General features: G+C 49.0%; 1 protein-coding gene across 2 annotated transcripts in view; it reads left to right on the forward strand.

Moving 5' to 3' along the window:
* Positions 1 to 24,768, forward strand: part of SNX29 (sorting nexin 29) — a 640,705-nt gene that overhangs the window by 579,639 nt on the left and 36,298 nt on the right. For both annotated transcript variants that reach the window (XM_053556354.1, XM_053556355.1), the window contains exon 20: positions 24,452 to 24,591. In XM_053556354.1, coding sequence (XP_053412329.1) covers positions 24,452 to 24,591 — 140 coding nt within the window. The remainder of the gene's footprint in view (positions 1 to 24,451; positions 24,592 to 24,768) is intronic.

The following is a 24,768-nucleotide window of genomic DNA, read 5'->3' on the forward strand; positions in this document are numbered from 1 at the left end:
TGTCTGCAAGTGTCATAAAAGATCACCACTTTAAAATTACAATAATGATTAGACCTGCCACTAGATCTTGTTATTGAATGCATCAGCAAAGAAGTGCTTGTATTGCTAAATTGCCGTTCTGATAACTGTGTTTAAATATAAATGCTTTTCTTTCTAATCCTGTGTATCCTGTTTCATTAATTTAAAAACATTATTTATAGAAGGGGGACCAATGGGCATCCCCACAGCCACGGAGAGGACCCTGCCATTTCCCTCAGCCCCGATAACAGGATTGCCCTCGCTGCCCTGCGGGGTGTCACCACCCACCCTGCTGTTCTGAGCCACCTCTCTCCTTCCAGGCTCTTCTTCCTCTTCCTTCCCTGCCAAATTCCTTTTTGTGAAGCAGGTGCTAGATAAATAATTAATAGGGTGGGAAGGACTCAGTGGAAAGAACACAACTCGTGGTTATTTTTAAGCAGCTGAGTTATAGAGCCCTGCTCCAGGTGCAGTCCAGAGGGTCCAGAAGGTGCCCACTGTGTGGCTGCCAGGAGGGAGGGGAAAGAGGCTTTGTACAGCCGTGGGAAGTTGGGGTGTAGGGGGCCATGTGGGAGTCTGTGACCAGAACAGAGTGGAGGATGCCCAGGAAAAAATCAAAATTTCAGTGAGGAACTGAGCAGAAATCCTCCCCAACTGGCAAAGGCATGAGAGGAACTTGATTTATGTGAAAAGAGCTGGGACGGTAGAATTGGTCAGATTTTGATCCTTCCCTCATTCTCAGGGAGGCTTCTTCACAGTGATCCTCTGGCAAGCCCAGGTTCACATCATCTTTACGGTTACCCCCGTGGAAAGAGAGCTGCTTCTTCCCAATAGTCCAGCCAAAGTCCTGGGATTAGATTTGACTGTGCTGCCTGGGTTATGTGCCCATTTTTTAAAAACGGATTTACTGAGATACAATTCACATACCAGACCCCCTAACCATTTAAAATGTACAATTCACTGGCTTTGAGTAGATTCACAGAGTTGTGCAGCCACTACCACAATCAATTTGGAACATTTCTATCAACCCCAAAGAAATCCTGATAGTCACCCCATCATTTCCTACCAAACCGTCCACCCTCCCCCTCTGGCAACCACTAATCTACTTCCTGTGTCTGTGAACTTGTCTATTCTGAGTATTTCATGTCAATATAATAATACAACATGTGGTCTTCTGTGGCTGGCTTCTTAGAGTATTTTCAGGGTTCATTGGTAATAGGATGTATCAGGACTTCATTCCTTTTGATAATTGACATATAATTCACATACCAGATAATTTGTTCTTTTAAAATATAAAATTCAGTTTTTAATATATTCACAGAATTGCGCAACCATCAGCACAACGAATTTGAGAACATTTTTATCACCCGAAAAGGAAATTCTGTACCCCTTACCAATCACTCCCCATTTCTCCCTAACCCCAGCCCAAGGCAACAACTAATCTACGTTATGTATCTGTAGCTTTGCTATTCTAAAAGTTTTATGTAAATAGAATCACACACTATGAAGTCCTTTGTGATTACAGAAGGGTGATGTTTTCCAAGCTCACTGGTGTCAGGACATGCACTAGCACGGGGGTCCCCCGGTGACGTTTTCCAAGCTCACTGGTGTCAGGACGTGCACTAGCACGGGGGTCCCCCCGTGACGTTTTCCAAGCTCACTGGTGTCAGGACGTGCACTAGCAGAGGGGTCCCCCATTGATGTTTTCTAAGCTCACTGGTGTCAGGACGTGTACTAGCACGGGGGTCCCCCCCTGATGTTTACCAAGCTCACTGGTGTCAGGACGTGCACTAGCACAGAGGTCCCCCCGTGATGTTTACCAAGCTCACTGGTGTCAGGACGTGCACTAGCACGGGGGTCCCCCGGTGACGTTTTCCAAGCTCACTGGTGTCAGGACGTGCACTAGCACAGGGGTCCCCTGGTGACGATTTCCAAGCTCACTGGTGTCAGGACGTGTACTAGCACAGGGGTCCCCCGGTGACGTTTTCCAAGCTCACTGATGTCAGGACGTGCACTAGCACAGGGGTCCCCGGTGACGTTTTCCAAGCTCACTGGTGTCAGGACGTGCACTAGCACAGGGGTCCCCCATTGATGTTTTCCAAGCTCACTGTTGTCAGGACGTGCACTAGCACAGGGGTCCCCCATTGATGTTTTCCAAGCTCACTGTTGTCAGGACGTGCACTAGCACAGGGGTCCCCCGGTGACGTTTTCCAAACTCACTGCTGTCAGGACGTGCACTAGCACAGGGATCCCCCGGTGACGTTTTCCAAGCTCACTGGTGTCAGGACGTGTACTAGCACAGGGATCCCCCGGTGACGTTTTCCAAGCTCACTCTTGTCAGGACGTGCACTAGCACAGGGGTCCCCGGTGACGTTTTCCAAGCTCACTGGTGTCAGGACGTGCACTAGGACGGGGGTCCCCGGTGACGTTTTCCAAGCTCACTGGTGTCAGGACGTGCACTAGCACGGGGGTCCCCCAGTGACGTTTTCCAAGCTCACTGGTGTCAGGACGTGCACTAGCACAGGGGTCCCCGGTGACGTTTTCCATTCTCACTGGTGTCAGGACGTGCACTAGCACGGGGGTCCCCCGGTGACGTTTTCCAAGCTCACTGGTGTCAGGACGTGCACTAGCACAGGGGTCCCCCGTGACGTTTTCCAAGCTCACTGGTGTCAGGACATGCACTAGCACAGGGGTCCCCCGGTGACTTTTTCCAAGCTCACTGGTGTCAGGACGTGCACTAGCACAGGGGTCCCCGGTGACGTTTTCCAAACTCACTGGTGTCAGGACGTGCACTAGCACAGGGATCCCCCGGTGACCTTTTCCAAGCTCACTGGTGTCAGGACGTGCACTAGCACCGGGGTCCCCCGGTGACCTTTTCCAAGCTCACTGGTGTCAGGACGTGCACTAGCACAGGGACATGTTGAGAGAAATAGACCATATTTGTGTAATTTTATTACAGTATATTGTTATATTTGTCTATTTTATTGTTTTTGTTGTTAATCTCTTAATGTGCCCAATTCATAAATTAAAATTTATCATAAGTATAAGAAATGTGTAGGGAAAAAACAGTATGTATAATATTTGTGCCATCTGCAGATTCAGCCGTCCACCTGCAGTCTGGGACATACCCTTGTGGATAAGGAGGATTACTGTCCTTCCTTTTTACCATCAAGTAATATTCCATTGTATGGATATGCCATATTTTGCTTATCCATTTGTCATTTGATAGACATTTGAGATGTCTGTGACCATACTGCCCTGAACATACCCAGTCTCATCGGATTTAGGAAGCTAAGCAGGGTTGAGCCTGGTTAGTACTCGGATGGGAGACATTTGAGTTATTTACTCTATTTGGTCTTTGTGAATAGTTCTGTGAATGTTTTAGGGTGGAATCTGTCCTCCTTTCTTCTTCATTTCTATGTCTCATTCCATCTGGGATTACAATCGCTGGGTCTATTCAGGCTGCTATAATAAAATACCATAAACCAGGTGGCTTATGAACGACAGAAGCTTAACTTCTTACCCTTGTGGAGGCAGAAAGGCCAAGATCCAGGTGCTGGCTATTGGGTGTCTGGGTGGTACCTGGTGCCTTCCAGGCATGCCCTCGGGTGCTGGAGTGGGGCGCCAGCCCTCGGGGCGGCTCTTACAAGGGCTCTAGTCCCATTTGTGAGAGAGCCTCCCGCTTTCATGACCGTCACCTTGGGAGTTAACAGACATTCTGACCATAGCATGTGGTAACTTTGTGTTTAGCATTTAAAGAACTGTCAGACTGTTTTCCAAACTGAAAGTATCATTTGATATGTGCATTCCCAGTAGTAATGGAGGAGGGTTCTAATTTCTCCACATTCTCACCCATGTGTGTTGTCATTGTCACCCTCGCAGTGTGAAGCGGTATTCCTTTGTGTGCTGGTCTCTGTCCCTGGGACTGAGGACACCGTGGTCTCCCTGAGCCCCTGGGACTGAGGAGGGTGTGGGTCTCCCCAAGCCCCTGGAACCCAGGACGCCGTGGGTCTCCCCGAGCCCCTGGGACCGAGGAGGGTGTGGGTCTCCCCGAGTCCCTGGGACCCAGGATGCCGTGGGTCTCCTTGAGCCCTTGGCCTTACTGTGTCTTCTTCGGAGAAATGTCTATTCAGATCTTCTGCTCATTTTTAAATTAAATATTCATTCTTGTTCTTAATATTAATGAATTCCAGTGTATATACAGGGTGGCCATCAAGTTCGTATGCAGTATAAAAGAGTGTACAATTTAAAATTGCCTGCAAACTTCATGGCTACCCTCCGTGTGTGTGTGCGTGCGTGTGTGTGTAGTTACTTATTTTGTCACCTGCGCTTTTCTAAGAAAGCTTTGTCCATTCTGTTTTCTGCTAACAGTTTTATAGTTTTAGCTCTAACCTTTGGTATGGTGATTCATTTGGAGGCAGTGGTCCAAACTTCATTATTTTGCATGAGATATCTACTTGTTTCAGCACTATTTGTTGAAAAGACCCTTCTTTCCCCATTGAGTTATCTTGGCATCCTTGTGGAAAATTAATTGACTATAAATGTGAGAGCTTATATCTGGACTTTTAATTATTTTTCATTGATCTAAATATATTTATGTCAGTTCCATACTGTCTTTTAAAAAAATCAGTTTTACTTATTGTATGTGTTTGAGATTTACAACATTATATTATGGGGTATATATGGATAGTAAAATGGTCGTTACAGTGAAGCAGATTGACGTATCTGTCTCTTGCGCGGCTTTTGATTGCTGGAGCTTTGCAGAGGTGGTAAGTTTTGGAAATGGATAGTGTGAGTCTTCCAACTTTGTTCTTCTTTTTCAAGATTAATTTAGTTCTCTGGATTCTTTACATTTTCATAATTTTAGGATTAACTTGTAAATTCTGCGAAGATGACAACTAGGATTTTGATAAGCAGTTACAAGCTGCAAATCAGTTTGAGAAATATTATCATTTTAATGTCTTCTCATCCTTAAGCATGGCATTTTTCTCTTTAGTTAAGTCTTTTTAAATTTATTTCAACAACATTTTGGAGTTTTTTAGCATGCAAGTTTCATGCTACTTCTGTTCTTGTGGCCATTCTTGAGCTAATCCCTGTGGCCAGGGGAATGAAGTGCCCATGTGCCTGCCCAGATGGGAACTGGGAGATCTTTGGAAGGATTATTATAGTGCTCCTAACAGAGGCATAGAGAGGATGGAGGCTGGACAGGCAAAAGTTAGAGAAAAGTTATCTATCAAAAATTCTTATAATTGAAGCTTCATTATAAAGGCATCTAAAATGGTATGGAGGCCATAGAGTCAGTATTGAACTATTTTATTACCTAAAAGATGAAAGAAATCACTGAGCTTTCTAGCATTTTATCTGGAGGTGATTTCTTGGAATCTTATGCTCAGCAAAGGCAGCACATCAGAGGCTTAAGAAAAGGCGGCTTGAAGGACATCACCTGTGTTCAGCACACGGCAGCAGCTGGGATCGCTCCGCTGGCGTGGGAAGGTCATTCTAATCACACAGCCTTCTCAGCTAACCCTCCAAGTTCAGCTGAACCCTGTCCTCCTTCACATCCCTTCCTCGAGGCTCATCCTTAACACAGCCTGTATCTCACCGTCTTCTAATCGCCACTCGTTTTGCATTCATTGTCTGCCGCTGCTGTGAACTGCAGAGCCAAGTCCGTGTCTTACGTGCTTCTCTGCTAATGGGAACAATTATTGTACTGGACCTCTAGGTTATAACAAGAATTAAACGGCTCGACAAAGATGACGGTAACAGCTAACATGGACTAAGTGCTTACCCGTGTCAGTACTACAACTCCTATTATCCCTCTTTCAGAGATGATAAAATGGAAATGACTTTCCTAAGGCCACAGACATAGAGAATGGAAGAGCCAGGACTCAAATGCATGTGGCCTGACTCCCCAGCCTGGGTTCTTTTCCACCACACCAAAGCATTTAGCACAGTACCTGGCATGACCAAGGCCTCAGTAAATGTGAGCTTCCATTTGCAGTCAGAGAAAGAACCTTTACTACTGTCTGGAGTTGCTATTTGTGCACTGGCCCCATGGCCCTGGGTCTGGACAGTCAGTGACTAGTGCGGAATGGAGCTCCCCTCATTCCATTTCCACACATAGGTGCAGGGATAGAGCCAGCTGCAATAAAAAGTTTAAACCCCTAACTCTGGTTCTCGTTGATGTTATTGTCCAGATGTGTGTGGCCAGCAAGTGACTTGTGAAGAAATCCACATCTTTCCACTCAGCCTTCACCATCCCCTAGGGCAGGGGTCAGCAAACTTTTTCTGTAAAAGGCAAGTTAGTAAATATTTTCAGCTTTGAAGGCCATATGGGCTCTGTCACATCTGCTTTTTGTTAGTGTGAAAACAGAAACAATAAGATGATGTTCTAATAAAACTTTATCTACAAGAACAGGCAGCTGTGGCCTCCTTTGCCACCTCCCAGGGGCTTGAACTTCTCCTTGAAGGAGGGAAAGAAGAGTTTAAAGAAGTTCACAGCCACTTCTTAAAGGCTGCAGCCACAGAGCAAAACCTCACTTCTCCTTACAGTGGATGGGCAAGAATTAGTCCCAGAGTCTTGCCCAGATGCAAGAGGTCCCAGACACGTAGCCACTGGCTGGGCTGCTGCTCTCTGGGGAGGAGTTTGCCCCTAGGAAGAGGAGCTGTGTCTGGGTGCCAGCTGAGGCTTCTCCCCTGTGCCCTTGAGGCAGCTCCCTGGCTGCAGCGAGTACACCTAGAATGTTATAGATAGGACTTCGTTGCCATTAAATGGGTTGGATTTTGTAAGTTTGTTTGTCTCATACTTGCTTGTCGCCTGGAACTAAAAGTCTTGAGAGAATAGCTCCCTCCATGTCAGCCGACTCAGAACCCAGGTGTGTTTAGTGTGGTCTCATGGAAGCAACTCCAGGCTGGGGCCTGAAGGGTCAGGTTCCACTTTGGTAAGGCTTGGAATAGGGATGACTTTTTTTAAACATTTCAGATTAATGTTAGGGTACATTTGATTAGGTTATATCGTATTTGGTAAAGTCCAAGTTGTAGTTGAGCGCGTCACCCAGGAGGCGTGCTATATGTCCCTACATTGCACCCCTTAGGTGAGAGCACCCCAATCCCCCTCCTTCACCTCTACCCCTCCACCTTTATGAATTTGTGTTTTTCTCTCCTGTGGGCATGTAGTTGTTTATCTACTAGTTTTATATTAGTATTGAGTGCATTGGATACTTGCTTTTCCATTCTTATGATACTTTACTAAGGAGAATGTTCTTCCATTCCATCCAGGTGAATACAAAAGATACAAAGTCTCCATCTTCTTTATGGCCGAATAGCATTCCATGGTACACATATACCACAGTTTATTTATCCATTAGTGAATTGATGGGCACTTGGGTCGTTTCCATCTCTTGGCGATTTTGAATTGAACTGTGATAAACATTCTAGTGCAAATGTCCTTATGGTAAAATGATGTTTTCCCTTCTGGGTAGATGCCTAGTAAAGGGATTGTAGGATCAAATGGGAGACCTACTTTTAGCTCGTTGAGGATTCTCCACACTTCTTTCCAAAGAGGCTGTGTTAGTTTGTAATCCCACCAGCAACATATGTGTTCCCTTCTCCCCACATCCATGCCAGCATCCATAGCTTTGGGACTTTGTGATGTGCATCTCGGTGGGGTTAGGTGATATCTCAAGGTGGTTTTAATTTGCATTTCTTTGATGATTAGGAATGATGAGCATTTTTTTATGTTTATTGGCCATTCATCTGTCTTCCAGGGAGAAGGTTATATTTATATCCCTTATCCAATGATAAATGGGATTATTTGCTCTTTTCTTGTTGATTACTTTGAGGTCTCTATTGTTCTGATTATTTGGCCTTTGTGAGATTTGTAACTTGCAAATATGTTCCCCGATTCTGATGGTTGTCTTTTGCTTTAATTGCTAGGTATTTAGCCATGCAGAAGGTTTTTAGCCTGATCATGTCCCATTTGTTTATTCTTATCCCTGCTGACATCTTTTAGGAATGACTTCTTGATTTTTTTATATTTATGTCACTGTGGCCCTACACCCCCATGGGATCAGAATAGCATGTAAACAGGTGGATTCTATGAGATCAGAACTGTGTGGTTAAACAGGTGGATTCTATGAGATCAGGACAGTGTGGTTGAACAGGTGGATTCTATGAGATCAGGATAGTGTGGTTGAACAGGTGGATTCTATGAGATCAGGATAGTGTGGTTAAACAGGTGGATTCTATGAGATCAGGATAGTGTGGTTGAACAGGTGGATTCTATGAGATCAGGACAGTGTGGTTGAACAGGTGGATTCTATGAGATCAGGACAGTGTGGTTAAACAGGTGGATTCTATGAGATCAGGACAGTGTGGTTGAACAGGTGGATTCTATGAGATCAGGTCCATGTGGTCGAACAGGTGGATTCTTTGAGACTGGGACAGTGTGGTTAAACAAGTGGCTTCTGTGAGATCAGGATGGTGTGGTTAAACAGGTGGATTCTATGAGATCTGGATGGTGTGGTTAAACAGGTGGATTCTATGAGATCGGGTCGGTTTGGTTAAACAGGTAGATTCTATGAGATCTGGATGGTGTGGTTGAACAGGTCGATTCTATGAGATCGGGACCATGTGGTTGAACAGGTGGATTCTAGAGATTGGGTTGGTGTGGTCAAACAGCTGGATTCTATGAGATCGGTCCATGTGGTTGAACAGGTGGATTCTATGAGATCGGGATGGTGTGGTTAAACAGGAGGATTCTATGAGATCGGGATGGTGTGGTTCAATAGCTGGATTCTATGAGATCAGTATGGTGTGATTAAACAGGTAGATTCTATGAGATCGGGTCGGTTTGGTTAAACAGGTGGATTCTATGAGATTGGGTCGGTGTGGTCAAACAGCTGGATCCTATGACATCGGTCCGTGTGGTTGAACAGGTGGATTCTATGAGATCGGGATGGTGTGGTTAAACAGGAGAATTCTATGAGATCGGGATGGTGTGGTTAAACAGCTGGATTCTATGAGATCAGTATGGTGTGGTTAAACAGGTAGATTCTATGAGACGGGTCGGTTTGGTTAAACAGGTAGATTCTATGAGATCTGGATGGTGTGGTTGAACAGGTCAATTCTATGAGATCGGGACAGTGTGTTTGAACAGGTGGATTCTATGAGATTGGGATAGTGTGGTTAAACCAGTGCATTCTGAAGTCAGACATGCCAGGGCTTGTCTTGGTTCCCTTTGCTCAATGGATGTTTGAATTTGGATAAGTATTCCAACTAGGTGCCTCAATTTCCTCATTCTGCAAAATGGGTTTAGTTATAGCATTTATGAAGACAACATATGAAAAGTATTTAACACCAAGCCCTGCAGTAAGCAAGGACTTAGTAAATGGTAGCTATTATCACCACCAACGTTATTATCCCCAATACCTTAAGCTGATAAAAAGGGGGAGCTGTTTTGTTGAATTAGAGCCTCCCTACATCTCCCAGATGCAGCCCCCACTCCAGGGTTCTGGGCCCCCTGCAGGAACCACCTGTGAAAGCCCCAAAACTCCCTAAACTCAGAATTCCCTTTCAGCTCTTAGGGACACTGAGGTCTAGGAGCCCTGGTTCAGTTCTTGTCCTCCAGGCAGGTCTGTGCCTCTGTGGCCCCCTGTGCTGGAGTTGGCCATCCCCATCCCCATCCCCATCCATCCCCATCCCCATCCCCATCCATCCCCATCCATCCCCATCCATCCCCATCCCCATCCTCATCCCCATCCATCCCCATCCCCATCCTCATCCCCATCCATCCCCATCCATCCCCATCCCCATCCCCATCCATCCCCATCCCCATCCCCATCCATCCCCATCCCCATCCATCCCCATCCCCATCCATCCCCATCCCCATCCCCATCCCCATCCATCCCCATCCATCCCCATCCCCATCCATCCCCATCCCCATCCATCCCCATCCATCCCCATCCCCATCCCCATCCCCATCCATCCCCATCCCCATCCCCATCCATCCCCATCCCCATCCCCATCCTCATCCTCATCCCCATCCCCGTCCCTGTCCCCATCCCCGCTGTCAGCAGCTCATCCGAGATGCAAGGGGGTGGGGTGGAGCATGTGTTGAAGGCTTGTTGGGAGAAGTGGGGGGAGGGGAAGCAATGGCCCTAGATCTCTGCAGCACCCGTGGAGAGAGAGATGAGGGACCCCAGCCCCACTTCAGCTTACCGCCCATCGGCCAGAATCAGTCCAGAGACCTCATAGTCACTGCCAAGGTTGCTGGAAATGGAGCAGAGTATTCAGATACTGGGAGTGCCACCTTTCTGCTCTATGGTCTCATGTACCCCTGTGCCCCAGCTCCTCGCACATCACTCTGGGGGAGTAAACCGGCAATGACAGCCCCCGCCTTCTCACCATGCAGGTAAAGAATGAAGACTTTGGGGCATTGCTTCACTATAGCTGGAATGGTTCCTTATTAGAATCTGATTTAATTTTTGCTCTCCTTATTATGGGAGAACTCCAGAGATTCTGTCTACGGTAAATAATGCACCCTTTTTTTTTTTTGAGACAGAGTCTCATTTTGTTGCCCTTGGTAGAGTGCCGTAACGTCACAGCTCACAGCAACCTCAAACTCTTGGGCTCAAGAGATCCTCTTGCCTCAGCCTCTGAAGTAGCTGGGACTATAGATGCCTGCCACAATGCCGGCTGTTTTTAGAGATGGGATCTCACTCTTGGTCAGACTGGTCTCAAACCTGTGAGCTCAGGCAATCCACCCACCTCGGCCTCCCAGAGTGCTAGGATTACAGGCATAAGCCAAGTAAAACTTTAAAATGACCCTTTTTTCCCCTTTATGCTTCATCTTTATCTGTTTGTTTTGCATTAAACTCAAATGTCCCCAAAAAAGGCATCTGTCTTCTGCCTCTCTTAGCTCCCCATTTCCCAGCATGGCACCAAGCGCATGGCCATGGCTCAGTCAAGGGCTTTTGATTGAATGGGATTTCTGTAAAGTTCCCTATAGAAGCAAAAACACTGTGAGGGACAGCAGAGCGGCTGGGCCTGGAAGTTGGATGGATTCAGTTCCCAACTCTAGCACTAGTTAACATGACTGTGGACAAGTAACTCCATCTCTCTAAGTCTCAGTGTCCCCATGTGTAAAGTGGAGATACCACTTCCTCCTTGAGAAGGTGCCTGTAAGATCTGGTAGAATGCCAGCTGTTGAAGGCCCAGCCTCCATTGATGTGGTGAGTGTTCCATCCACAGCAGTTACAGTTGCAGACAGGAGTCGGAGGAATGGCCCTGCTCTGGAGGCCAAGCTTTCCGCTGCTTCCCAGGGTGTCTGCAGATATGTGTGTGGCCTTCAAGAGTGTGGAGTAGTGTCACCTGTCAGCAGCACAGCTGTGAACTGTAAAGGGGTGGAAACACCTCACACAGCCCTGTTTTTGATGAACTCTTGGTTTCTCCTGCTGTTTCTGGATAGCCTGAAGACAGGCTTTATGTGTCTGCACCATTATATTCAGCATTTCAATTAGCTGCCAACTGGTTTGAGAATTGAGAGATTTCACCTGACAATCCAGATTTTCAGCTGCCCTTTAAAAGCAGGAATTGCTGGCACTGCAGGCTGTGCTGTCTCACTGCCTTGATCTTCCAGAACTGCTCCCCTGGCTCTGGGCATCTGGCAGCTCACACCTCCACCCTGCCCATCTGGCCCAGCCCCTGGAGGTGTGGCGCTTGCCACCCCCAGCCACCACGGTGTTTGCTTCACTCCTGGTCTCATTTCTCTGCATTTGCCCTGGCGGGAAGGCGGGGGTGCCGTGCTCCTGCCTCATTGCCTTCTCTCCCTGGGCTGGCTTTGAAGGCTGCCTCTTCCTCCACAGCCATGTCCAGCCCTGAGGGAACTCCTGGGGGACTTGAGGCTGCCTAAGCAGAGTGGGAGGCACTTGGTCCTAATCTTCTTTGCGCCTCATCTTGGAAACATTGCTAGTTAGAGATAACATTTGTAAGTCTCCTGCTCAGCCTGCTGGTGTTAACATTTAGTCCCCACTCTGCCTGGTGCCCACTGAGCCATGTCAGCCCCTGGCATCTGCAGCCAGAATCTGCACTCATCATAGAGGCTGCAGTTCAGATGGTTAGAGATGGGCCCATGTGGTGTGCTGCTGCCATCTCTAAACCAGACGCTGGGTGAGCATCGCGGTTAGGACAGACTGTGGGATGATTTGGGGTGTGGTGAGAGCATCGCTTGTTGGTCACAGGGAGTGGCACCAGGCCATCTGTTAGCCTGATGGTCCCGAGCAGCCCAGACGGTTGGGGAGCAGCTGTGGAGCCCCAGGGAAGATGGGAATGTGAAATGCCTGAGAGCTGTCTGCATTGCGCTGAGTTCCTGGCTGGAATTCCACAGCTCTGTCTTGGCCTCTGGAATTATCGGACTTGGGAGCTTTTTCAGGACAGAACAACTCAGAACCCGAGATCCCACCTGGGTCTTTGGGCCCCTCAGAGGGGGATCCCGGGAGTACAGGTGTGGATGAGAAAAGACTATTTCTCCTTACTGTTTTACCTCTTTGGACCTCAGGTACAAAAAAGGGACTGGATGCTGTTTACCAGCTCTTTACTCACTGCCCCCAGTGGTCACTCTGCAGCCCCACATTTATCCTTTCTTGTCCCCCTGCCACCAGTACCTGGCCCACTGGCTGTGACATGGGTCTGCACATTCGTATGCTTCTTCCAGAGTATATTGCATTGTTATGTGCGTTTCTAATTTGCTCACACAGCGCTGTGCTGGGGGCCTCGTCTTTTGCTTTTCTCTCTCAGCATCTTTCTCTCTCACCAGGCAGCAGCCATGCGGCCATGCGTATCTGCACTTTGCTGCTGTTCATCCTTCCCCTGAGATCTTCCCCGGGTGGCTCCTCACTCCCCACCACTCCCAAATACTGAGAGAAGTCTCTCTTTGTGTGGCCTTTATGGCCCAGTGTGAAGATTGCTCTGGTATAGACACTCAGAGTGGAATTACTGGATTACGTAGTCTACTATATTTAGCTTGACCAAGTATTGGTAGCTCGCTCAAAACTATGGCAGTTCTAAGCACCCACACTTCCATATGAATGCTAGAACCCAACTACAGCCCAAGATGAAGGGGAAAGAGGTGGGGGAGGGGAGGAGAGAGGGGAGGATGGGTGGAGGGAGGGTAATTGGTGGGACCACACCTATAGTGCATTTTACAAGGGTACATGTTAAACCTACTAAGTGTAGAATATAAATGTCTTAACACAATAACTAAGAAAATGCACTGAAGGCTATGTTAACCAGTTTGATGAAAGTATTTCAAATTGTATATAAAAGCAGCATGTTGCACCCCATAATTGCATTAGTGTACACAGCTTTGATTTATTTTTTTTTTAAACTTCCTAAGATTTTTTTTTTCTTTTTTTTTTTTTATTGTTGGGGATTTATTGAGGGTACAATAAGCCAGTTACACTGATTGCAATTGTTAGGTAAAGTCCCTCTTGCAATCATGTCTTGCCCCCATAAAGTGTGACACACACTAAGGCCCCACCCCCCTCCCTCCATCCCTCTGTACTCAATCTTGATATGAGGACAATTAATGACAATTAAGGTTATGGGGGGGGGAAGCAGAAAGAGCTTTGATTTATTTAAAAATAAATAAATAAATAAATAAAAGTATATGGCAGTTCTAAAGGCAGGAGCTCTCATGGAGCCTGAATTGTGTTTGCTTCTGAAAGGTAAAGTCATTGCATATCGAGTGCCTGCTATACGCTGGGAACAGCCCCAGTTTTTGCTTCACAAGCATTATCTCCTTAGATCTCACAGTGATCCTCTGAGATGGGTGTTCTCAGCATCTCCTTTGCACATGCAAAGAAATTGCGTCCAGAGAGGCGGGGCGTGTTGCTAGCTGTCTTTGCCTACTAGCTGTGGCTGCAGTGGATCATGGAAAGTGTCTTAAGTTATCGAGCCTCTGATTTAAGCCTCAGGCCTTAAATTGGTGGTTTTATGTGGCTGGCACTTTGTGTTTTGTTTATTCACATGGCACATGGTCTTCAAATAATTTTCAATATTTTAAAATCTGAGATTTCACAGAAACATCTTGGTGACCTGGCAGTAGTTGCCCACTTTCCTACAAGGCAGCACTGGCCAGGAATAAAACAAAAGTGGCTGGCCCTGTCCTTCAGATGTATATTACCCCCAGACACCACCGCTGCTGGAATTTGCAGGTCCTGGAAGTGACGTGTTTATGCACAGGCAATGTCCTTTTCCTCTGAGTTATTCCCATAAGCTGGAACCAGCCTTTCCTCTGCCTCTCCTCATCCTCACAGCTGTCCAACCTGCAGTTTTTTTGGCTGCAAAGTAAAAAACAGTGAAAAATAGCTTCCGTGCAGTGGAACCTGCTGCTCTCCTACCGCAGGGATCATGTGTTGTGTCCTGCAGAGGGCCCAGCCTGTGCCAGGCACCATGGAGGGAAGGAGAGACACAGCAGCTGGGCTCCTGCCTATGGGGAGGTGGGCCCCCATGTCTGGCCCATCTTGAGCAGAAAAACTCTCCCACGGATAGGAGTTCTGTTGATACATATAAAGATACAAATTCACCCAACCACAAATATTTATCACTGCACCAAGAGGAAACTTTTTGAAACTGTGGTGTTTGTTCCACCCCATGTGAGCTGCAGGACTAGTTTGTTTCTCGTTTCTGTTTTTAGCAAAGCATTAGGTCTCCTGCAGTTGTGAGTACATTGGTCTCCAGAGGCAGGACAGCACCGTGCTTAGAACTCAGGGGCTGAACAACTTAGACGTGGTTCTGCATCTTAGCCGGGTCACCTTGGAGATGGCACTTACTCTCGTGGAGCCTCCATTTCTTCATCTGCTAAATGCTGGTATTTGCATCTGCTTCATGAAGGCAGGAACGTGAGGTGCTGCAGGTGAGCACTTCAGAGTGTCCACACACAGAAAGCCTGCATGGGAGGGTCGTGCGTGCGTCATCGTCACAAGCAGCATGTGGGAAGAGCATGCTAGTGGACTGTCAGCCCCACTGGGAGCTTCTGTCCTTCTCTGAAGTAGAGATGCACTTGGTGTCCTGTGTTTGAGGTGAGGGTTTGATGTGGGAACATCTGTGTTGTAGATGGGGGTCAGGATTTATTTTCTTTTTGGACACTTGGCACAATCTAGTGACACCATGTGAGTGCTCTCCTTTGCTCTCCAAACCTTTCTTGGGTATTTCCTCCTTGGGCTGCCCAATCCTGAGGGTTGTGGCCTGTCCCCCCTTAGTTTGCAGAAGGATCAATCTGGGCACAGAGGCTGGGCTCCTCCACAGTCTCCTGTGGGACTGGAGGAGTTTGGTTTTGTGTTCTAGGTGGGTCAGGGAACCACTGGACAGTGTTGGCCAGGCAGAGAAAATGGGCTGGCCGCCTGTGTACAACTTGGCTAATAGTAGCTGTGACCACTCATGTAGGCGGGTCTGCCTCATGCGGGTGCTGCAGATGGACACAGCAATGAGTGAGAACCTGGACAAACTTGCAGCGATGGGAGACAGTCAGATGAGGCCAGACTGCAGTTGATTTGGGGCTCAGCTCTCCCCCAGGGGACTTCAGGAAGTAGTTGCATATGTTGGCCACTGAAGCTTAAGGTTGGGATAAGAGCATCTCCCCAGGGATATGTGAGTGCCCAGGGCATGGAGCCTTGCCCAGGGGAGAGGGTGAAGCTGGAGAAGCGGCAGGAAGCATGTGGTGAAGGGCTAGGTGTGCTGCGCTCGGGCGGCTGGCCTTGATCCTGAAGGGATGGGGAGCCGCTGAAGGTCACTCGTAAGAAACGTCATGATCAGATCTTGAATGTGACCCTCCCATGGATCCTGGAGTGCCTGCTGCCCATGCACTGTTGGGCTCAGTTCATGCCTGACACCATCCCTGTCACTGACAGGAGCCACCTGCCCCCCTCAGCCCCACCCTCCTCACACTTCCCCCTCCTGTCACGTCTGTTGATGTCTTCTCATCCCATCAGTCCAAGGCCAGAAGTGCCTCCCGCCTCCCAGACACTCCTCCACACCGGCCCAGCCAGGCAGGACGCCACCCTCCAAGTTACAAGCATGTCTCTCTTCCTGCCACATGGCCTGTCTGCTGTCCTCCAGGGCCTGTGACCCGGCACTGTGACCTGTCTGCCCCCAGCCTGGCACATCAGCCTCCTGCAGCCTTGTCGGGAGAATGAAGGACCCCAGACTGCGATTTCCAGGGAGGGGGACAACTGCCGTGCGCACCTTCTCTTGCACGTGCTTATCTCAGGTCCTGGGACAAGGTGGGCATCCAGTGGATATGTGGGCAGGTGAATGGAATTCTCCAGACCAGTGTTTTTCAACATTTTTAATCTCATGGCACATTTGAACCTACAGCTAATCTTCCATGGCACGATGAAATTATGTTGATTACAAAAAAAAGAATATACTTACTTTGAACTTCTTTCAAAAATAATTTAATTAACTATCTTTAAATTTTAATGATCTTTAAAACTTTTTGCAACAGTGCAGTTGAAAATCACTGGTCTGGACTATGGTTGCCTAATGAATGCTTGGAAGTGTGAATAGATGGGAGACCGTCGGTGCCTTTAGGGGAGAAAGAACTAGGTGCTTTTCATCTCTGCCAACAGACGTTTGCTTACATCGTAACTGAAATGTCCCATGGGCACAGTAAATGTCCACCGAGGGAGGGAAGCCGAGAAACGAGGACCTCACGGGGCTGTCAGGTTTCCTACCTTTCTCCGTCCTTCCCAGCCGATTGCCAAAACGCTTGCTTGGGAAGATGGGCGGAGTGGGATTGCAGGACTGAACCAGCTGACAGGGCCTGCTTCCCTCATCCTCTGAGTGAGTGGATGCTGCAGAGGGTTACAGGAGAGGGCCTCACCCAGGATGCCTTAGAGACCCTGCCAAACTGCTCCAAATAGAGCCCTCAGCCTGCCTGATGCACTGCTCATTAAAGAGTTACTCAGACCTCTCAGCTGGATCCCTCAGCAGCAGGTTGACCCAGATGTGAACATCAGGACCTTCCTCCTGAGCCCTGGAGCCCGTTCCCAGAGGAGGTTGGAAGGAGAGTGTCCTTTTCTCAGGCCGCACCTGTGTTGTCTCCTCCCAGTTGATCAAGTGGGGCTACTTGGTGGGGTTCTGCTGAAAGCTCCCCACCTGAAGCTACAGCAGGGCTCCGTGGTGTTGGAGCCACTGCCACGTGGGCTCATCGTGCCTGGCTATTCGCTGCTCTCGGATGCCTCCCCTGAGAGTTTTTAAAGTGGCAACATCAGGAATTTTTATCCTCGGTTTCCCAATTAGCAGTTGCATAATGGGTCCCCCAGAAACCGCTGCTCAGGCATGGGTTTTGTGAGCCCAACTGCTCCCCTTGTCGTGAAGCAGAGTTCACAGGTTTGCAGGTATTTGCAGTGACGTGAAGCTCCGTCCCTGCACCCCAGGATGGCAGAGTTGGGCCCATGGTTTACATTAGCTGCATCCACACATCCCAGCTGGCTAATGCTTGAAAAAGGAAAGGCAGATTTTCACTGCCACGGGAACAAAATCAAATTGCTTTTTAAAACTGAAGTATCAGAATTTTTTTCAGTCTCATAGCAGGAATGCCTGTCGCCCCCAGGGTAGAGTCTAGATTCTCCAACCTGGGCTCCCAAGTCTGTCCCAGGTTTCCATCCCCCCAGCCCCTGTGCCCCTCTGTTCCTGAATCCTGCGGTTTCCCCCAAGCTGCAGCTTTGGGCACCTCCAGGCTCATTCCTTCCCAGAAGCCCTTCTCTCTCCATCTTAAGCACAGGCTCAGGAACCAGACCAGAGCCAATTCCTCCCTCCACCCCTATCCCTAAGGAGTTGTGTGTCTGATCACCCTGCTTAACTCCTGAGTCTCATCTTCCTCCCTCTGAAATGGGAATTCTAAGAAGCCCCCATCTCAGTGCGCTGCTGAGGATGAGTAAATGATGCCTGATGCGTGGGTGTGCCTGGCAAGGAGGTGCTCGGTTAACGTTACTAGTGACAACTGCTGCTGCTGCCACCTCAGCTCCCAGCACGTCATCATCACCACGTCACGTGGTTCTCTGGGAAGGCCCCACTGCAGACCTTGCTGACCTTCCACCAAGTGTGTATAAAGGCTTTCTCACCCTGTTTAATAATGATCCGTTTGCTCATCTTTCCCAACTGTCTGTCAGCTGCACGTGTTGCTCTGGGCCCAGTGTGGCCTTCCCCTCATTCCAGATCTTACTGTGAAGTCACCTCCACCCAGGTGCCTTTCTGTCCTCAACCACCTAGCTGAGGTGTGTCTGCGCAAGCTCTTACCATGGTGTGTTTGTGTACCTGCCTGGCATCTCTGCCGGCTCTAAGCCCCTGAGGGCGGGGACCACTTACGTGCACAGTGCACATTCCTTCAAGGCACAGCGCCTCGCAAGTAGGTGGGCCTGTGGCAGATAGTCACTGAGTGAGCCGTGTGGTCACCAGCATCGGTAACTCGCGTGCCTGTGACCAACATGGGGCATAAATCTGAAACATCATATCACTGTCCACCACGGATCTGGTGGCTCTCCTTTCTCCACACATGGACTCCTCACTCCTTAGAGGAAGTGGGTGAGGATTGCAAGTCATTTCTTTTTACAATGTGGACGCACACATTTTCTGCACCCACCTTACATTAGCCAGAGGCCATCCTGGGGCATGTGCAAGGCATGCTGGGAAGCCTTGTCTGTCTTTGTAGCCCGGAAGAAGAAAAGGGTTTCATGAGCCTGTCTTGTCAAATGTGCACAGGGTAGCTAGAAGACCTTTGGCTGGGGTCCTTGGGAGTCTAGTCCAAGTTCTGGAATGTAATTGCTGCTGACAAGTTGTAAGAACAGCTGACACTGAAGCAGTCATCCCTCATCTGGGGATAAGCTAGTTGCTACTCCTGAAAGACCAGGCCTTCTGTTTATTTTATAACCTGCCTCTGTGTTCTGAGATTAAAAACAAAAAGGAGCTTTGGGAATGCAGAGTCACCCCGTCCATCCAGTGTCCCACCACAGGGGATGGAGGGCTTGTCAAGAATAAGTACAGGGAATGAAATGTTGGAAAAAACAGAGAGCAGGGGCCTGAGCATGTGTGTAGGAGCCATACCTTGTCTTCTTGTTCGCAACATCCTGTTGTCTTTAAAATAGCTATTCTTAATTTGATGATATCTTTATCTTCTTCAAGCTCAAAATAAAATTAACCTTTTCTGAAGGGGGAAAAAATTATTCCCATTAAAATAGTACTGATTGTTCTTTTTAAAAGCAAGGCCTAACTCCCAGTGCTCTCTGTTAATCGTTCTAAGACATAATTGAGGATAGTATTATGACAGGAAGGCCACACAGAGTGACAGCAGGGCCACAGTCACAAGACTCATTAAGCGGCCCCCAGGGGAGTCTGGCAGGTCTCTGGTGCTGGGCTAATCTGGGTTTTGGCTGTGTACCCAGGAGCCCAAGCAGGAAACTCCCAACTACCTCGTGCCCCGTTGCTGCTCTGTGGAGAGGCCCCCTTGTAGCTGTGGGGCCCCTCCTGGGAGCACCGTGTGACAAATGGGGCTTCTGGAGACCCTGTTTCCTGTCTCCACCCACTCAGCCCTGGTCTTCTGCTCTCGGACTCCATGCCGGGGTGGGGTTGGGGGCGGTCTCTGGGACCAGAGTGGCTTATGAGCCAGCCTCCTGGAGTCTTTGTTATCTCTTGTCTGGACTTTGGCAGCAGCCTCCAGACCATTCTCCCTGGTGGCCTGCCTCGTTCCCCTAAGTTCATCCCCAACATTGAATAGTTCTTTCAACAAACATTTATGTGGTCTCCTGTGATCTGTAGGCACTGTGTTGAGCTCTAGAGATGGAGGGATGAACCAGAGACATCAGTTCCCTCCCTTCATGGAGTGACAGTCTAGCTGGGGAGGAGGGAAGGTGAGAGGCACGTGCGAGAGGGACACAGTGAGCCTAAGCAGCTGTGGGAGAAGTGCAGGCAACAGCGTCAGGATAGGCTTTTGAAAGGTCTTTCTGCCTGTCGCCCCCACATCAGTCCTTCTGAGTGCTGTCAGATTCTGCCCCTCCTGCTGGTCACCTCCACTGGCTGCATTCCCTGCTCTCCACAGTTGCGCGTGGTCTGGCTCCTGTTGCCACCTCAGTCTGACGCCCCTGGAGCCCCTGAGCCCAGCCACACTGGCTGCCAGCCCCTGCCCCAGCAGGCCGGGCTCCTCTTGCCTGTGGCTGCTTTTTGGTTTCCCTTCCCTCCCCTCACACCAGGGCACCCACCTACACCACCTGGTGGACGGAAGGTTTTCCTCCAAGAGTCAGCTGAAATAGCACTGTCAAGGGTTGCTGTCCCTGAGTGAAAACCTCCCTCCAGCCCTGACACAGACATAGCCCTCCTGTCTGCCAGCTCCTCTGAGCACCTGTGGCTCACAGCCTCACAGTGCTAGCCCCCTGCTGACCCCACCCCCTCCCACACATATGAACAGAGCCTGGCCGGCCTTGCTAGCTATCAGGTACTTAGCCCAGGTCCTCACAAATGAGACATTTATGGCCATTTTACAGATGAGGATCCAGGGTTTGGAGTGGGTTAACAATGTGCCCACAGAGCTAGCAAATGGCACTTCAGATCTTTCTGATAGCCCTGGAGAATATCATCTTCTAATGTGAATTGCATTCAGTATGGCCTCTTGGATGGATTTGTAGGGCCTTGGCCAGTCCCACTGTCTGTGCAAGTGGAGTGAAGTGGGGCTTGCAAGCTCTCAGGAGGAGAGCTGGGCCAGGGTGGGACAGGCTGGTGGCCCTGTGTTGCCAGCCAACCAAACCTCTCTCGGCTCAGTGCCTACCTGCTGGCTGGACCACTTGTTCCAAAGGAAGGCCAGGAGCCTGGATTTTGTACAGAAATCTGGTGTTAATGTTTTTGAACATTGCTCAGGAAAAGCAAAACATACCTTGGGGTCACTTTAGTCCATGGACCTCCATGAATGGCTTGTGCTAAAAATAGTGGGATTGTCAGAACCAGAAGGTCAGAACCCGACTTATCCCCACAGGGGAGCCCATCTGGACAGCACTGCTAGAGAAAGGCTGACTCCATTCTGAGATATCCAACAACCCCTCCTTAAAAATTCCAGAAGCAGCAGGCACATTTGAAAACTCAGGCATTTAAACACAACTAGGCATTAAATGACATCAACGTATCATTAATTTTGTTAGAGGTGATAATGGCACTGTACTTAAATGGGAAAATGTTTTTAATTCTTTAGAAATTTGCATTGGAGTTCGAGACCAGCCTGAGCAAGAGACCTTGTGTCTAAAAATAGCTGGTCGTTGTAGTGGGCTCCTATAGTCCCGCTACCCAGGAGGAAAGAGCATTGCTTAAGCCTAAGAGTTTGAGGTTGCTGTGAGCTGTGATGCCAGGGCACTCTACCAAGGGTGACAAAGTGAGACTCTGTCTCAAAAAAAAAAAAAAGAAAGAAAAAGAAAAATATGCACTGAAGTATTTAAGGAACAAAATATCATGATGACCATAATTTACCTTAAAATACCTCAGCAAAAAGGTAAAAATGACATAGCAAATATGGGAAAGGGTTATGACTTTACTCAATGAAGGTTATGGGGATTCATTATAATTTGTTCTGCTTTTTGCCATATTTAAATTTTTTCATAGTAAAAAAGTAGGGGAAAAAAAAAAACCACAGTCCCAGAAAAGACTTTAGCCTTCCCTGACTTGTTCTGAGATCTTCCCTTCGACTGAGCTGTGCAGCAGTTCAGGAGGGGTGTCCAACACTCTAGGGTCACAATGAGACCCAGGGAAACAGTGTCGGGTGAGGCAGCCCCTCCCACCAGCAGCTGCCTTGTGTTTCGAGACTTTGGGCAGGGTCCTCATCATTCGTAAGCTTCAGTCCCCAGCCTCTGAGGGTGAGGTGCCAGGCAGGCGCTGAGTACAGCGTGTAAGTAGAGAGCTGACAGACGCCATTACTTGTTCTGAAAATAGTGGACACCAAGTTGAGACTTCTGCCACGTTGGGTTTTCTTAGAACAGGACGAGGATTAGTTTTCCAGGGACCAGTTTTCGTGAAGAATGAAGGCTTGGAAAGGATTTGGGGTCCCTCTAGGCAATAATCCCTGCCTCTGCCAAGTAGCCTTGGAGACCGGGGTGAGAGGGGGTGCTAGCCAAGCAGTGGTGGGCAGATTAGACTCATGGGCATCATCCTCTAACCTTCATGGGGGCGGGGGGGGGGGGCGTTCATCTTCCTGGTGCCCTGTAGCTCAGCCCCGCCCCACGTGCAACAGGAGGCTCATCTCCTCTCTCCTGCCTGGTGCCCTGTAGCTCAGCTCCACCCCACATGCAGCAGGAGGCTCATCTCCTCTCTCCTGCCTGGTGCCCTGTAGCTCAGCTCCACCCCACATGCAGCAGGAGGCCCATCTCTGCTCTCTCCTTGTTGCTTTAGAGGATTTGAGCATCCTCCTTCCAAAAACATCTTCGCAAGTTCTCCCAGGGCTGATTAGCTCCTTCTCATCTTCCTGCAGCAGAGCCTCCCAAGCCGTCCTTGAGGGCTTCTTATGCAGATCAAACCAGGCTTGCTCAGCTCCATTCAGCCCTGACCTGGCAGGTTAACCACCTTCTCAAGGTGCTTCACAAGGTGTCCGACTGCTTCACGACCAAGTAGCTTTACGACCAGCTCAGTGTGGGCTGCAGGACCCTGGGCTCCCCTGGCCTGTTTTCACTTGTTCCCACACAGCCCATCTCCCACCAGGCTGCAAGAGACTAGAGCCACTGGCCTGGGACCACACTGACATTGGTGTTGCTATGGCCCATGGCAGTGTTTGGGTGCTGCCATCCTTCCAGAGAAGGGTCCACCTCTGAGGCAGCTCATTTGGGTTGCTGGACAATAAAACTTTGCTGTGACTTTGGAGTGACCGTCGAGGTCCTTGCTTGCAGCAAATGCTCCGTGGCCCTTTCTTCTCCTACCCGGTGCTCAGAGTAGACTTGCCACAGAAAATAGAGGATGCCCAGTAAAATGGGAATTTCAGATAAACCACCAGCCATTTCTCATTGTAAGCATGAAGAGGTTTTATTTGTATGGGGCATACTCTTTGCTGAAAAATCATTCAATATTTATCTTAAGTTCAGATTTCATTGGCTAAATCTGCCCATCTTGGCTTAGAGTCGCTACTTACGAAAGAACTTTCCTTCCACACCCCGGGCCTTGGCAGGGCTTTGTGGGAAGAACTCTGCCTCAGGGACCAGGGCAGGCATTAGGTGGGTTTTGTGAGTGCTGACAGGTTGTGACTGAGCCGTCCCTGCCTTGGGTCACCTGTGCTGGTGCAGGGGCAGCAGAGACAAGCCCTGCCCAGTCTGTGGGCCTCCTGGACAAGGTGCCCCACACCTGCTCCAGGCTGCAGTTTCTTTGTTTATCATATGTGATCTGTCAGAGCACGTTTCTTCTGGTATTCTTGAGAAGCTGTAGTGACCCTTTTCCTCCCCCGCCCTCTCTGCTCTTCATGTCTTCACCCTGCTTTGTCTTCAGTCCAGAGGGAGCATCACCTTCCCAGAGAGAGCCTCTCTCGGCCCCTGCAGTGCCCAGGGGGTCGTTGTCACAAGCCAGAGCTCACCAGGGTGGAGGCATGGAGGCGTGCAAGCAGGACCAGATATAGAGTTTGTGGGGGCCCCTTGTTCCAAAATTATTAGGAATGTCAAAGTGGGGACAGCTAGTCTTCACACAGTCCAAGCGCAGCCCCTCTGTGACAGCACAGACTGCATGCCTGGAAGTGGGTCCTGCCCACAAAGGCCCAGCAGACACAGGTGAGGTGGGTGGGGTCAGGACCACAGTGCCCCCAAGCACTGTGTGAACGTGCCTCTCACCAGGGGCCACCCTGTGCAGTCCCAGCCTGCTGTGGCCCTGTTGACTATCACGTGCCATCACATGTCCTAGTTTTTCAAGAGAAGGTAGAAATTGTTCGTTTATTAATAAAATTGCTTTCTTAACCAGTAGCAAACAATTCATGTTTTAAGGCAATTCCTGTAAAGGGGAATGAAGCATATCCTCTGGAGGGTAGCATTTACTATGATTAACATTCGTGCAGCCACTTGTGTAGTCACCAGATGTATCTGTGTCTCCATCACCAGCCTGTGATCTCCACAAGAGCCACAGCAATGACAATGTGTGTTCCTTGTTTTATCTCTGGCCCCCAATGCCACGCTTGGCACATTGTAGCTGCCCCAGGAATAACTACCACACTTGCATGGGAACACATTTTGTTTAATTTTTAGCCCTGCTTTTCTCCTGCTTAATAACACAGGAGCGTCTTTCTTATTACTGAATGTGATAACACACATAAAGCCTTAGAGACCATTTGCAAACGATCATCTTGCAGCACGATGTCAGGTGCAAGATGGTGATGCATGTCCTTTCTGAACAGGTGAGGAAAGTGTACCTGAACATAGATGTTCTGTTTTCTCAGGATGCCAAGTTTGTAGAGGAACGAAGAAAGCAGCTCCAGAACTACCTACGCAGTGTCATGAACAAGGTCATCCAGATGGTCCCCGAGTTTGCTGCCAGCCCCAAAAAAGAGACTCTCGTCCAGCTGCTGCCCTTCTTTGTGTGAGTACCACTTGGTGGCCATGCTCCACCAGGGCTGCCCACCACTTCTTTGTTTCTTTGGAGGTTTGGCGTGCAATTGGCTCTCTGGCTCTCACAGTGCCCTGGACATTAGGAGCCCTGACGTGCTCCAGGCATTGTTAGAGGTGCTGAAATGCAGGATTAGTCTCAGCACTTTGG

This window comes from Nycticebus coucang, chromosome 12, assembly GCF_027406575.1.
Source record: "Nycticebus coucang isolate mNycCou1 chromosome 12, mNycCou1.pri, whole genome shotgun sequence".
Lineage (NCBI taxonomy): Eukaryota > Metazoa > Chordata > Mammalia > Primates > Lorisidae > Nycticebus > Nycticebus coucang.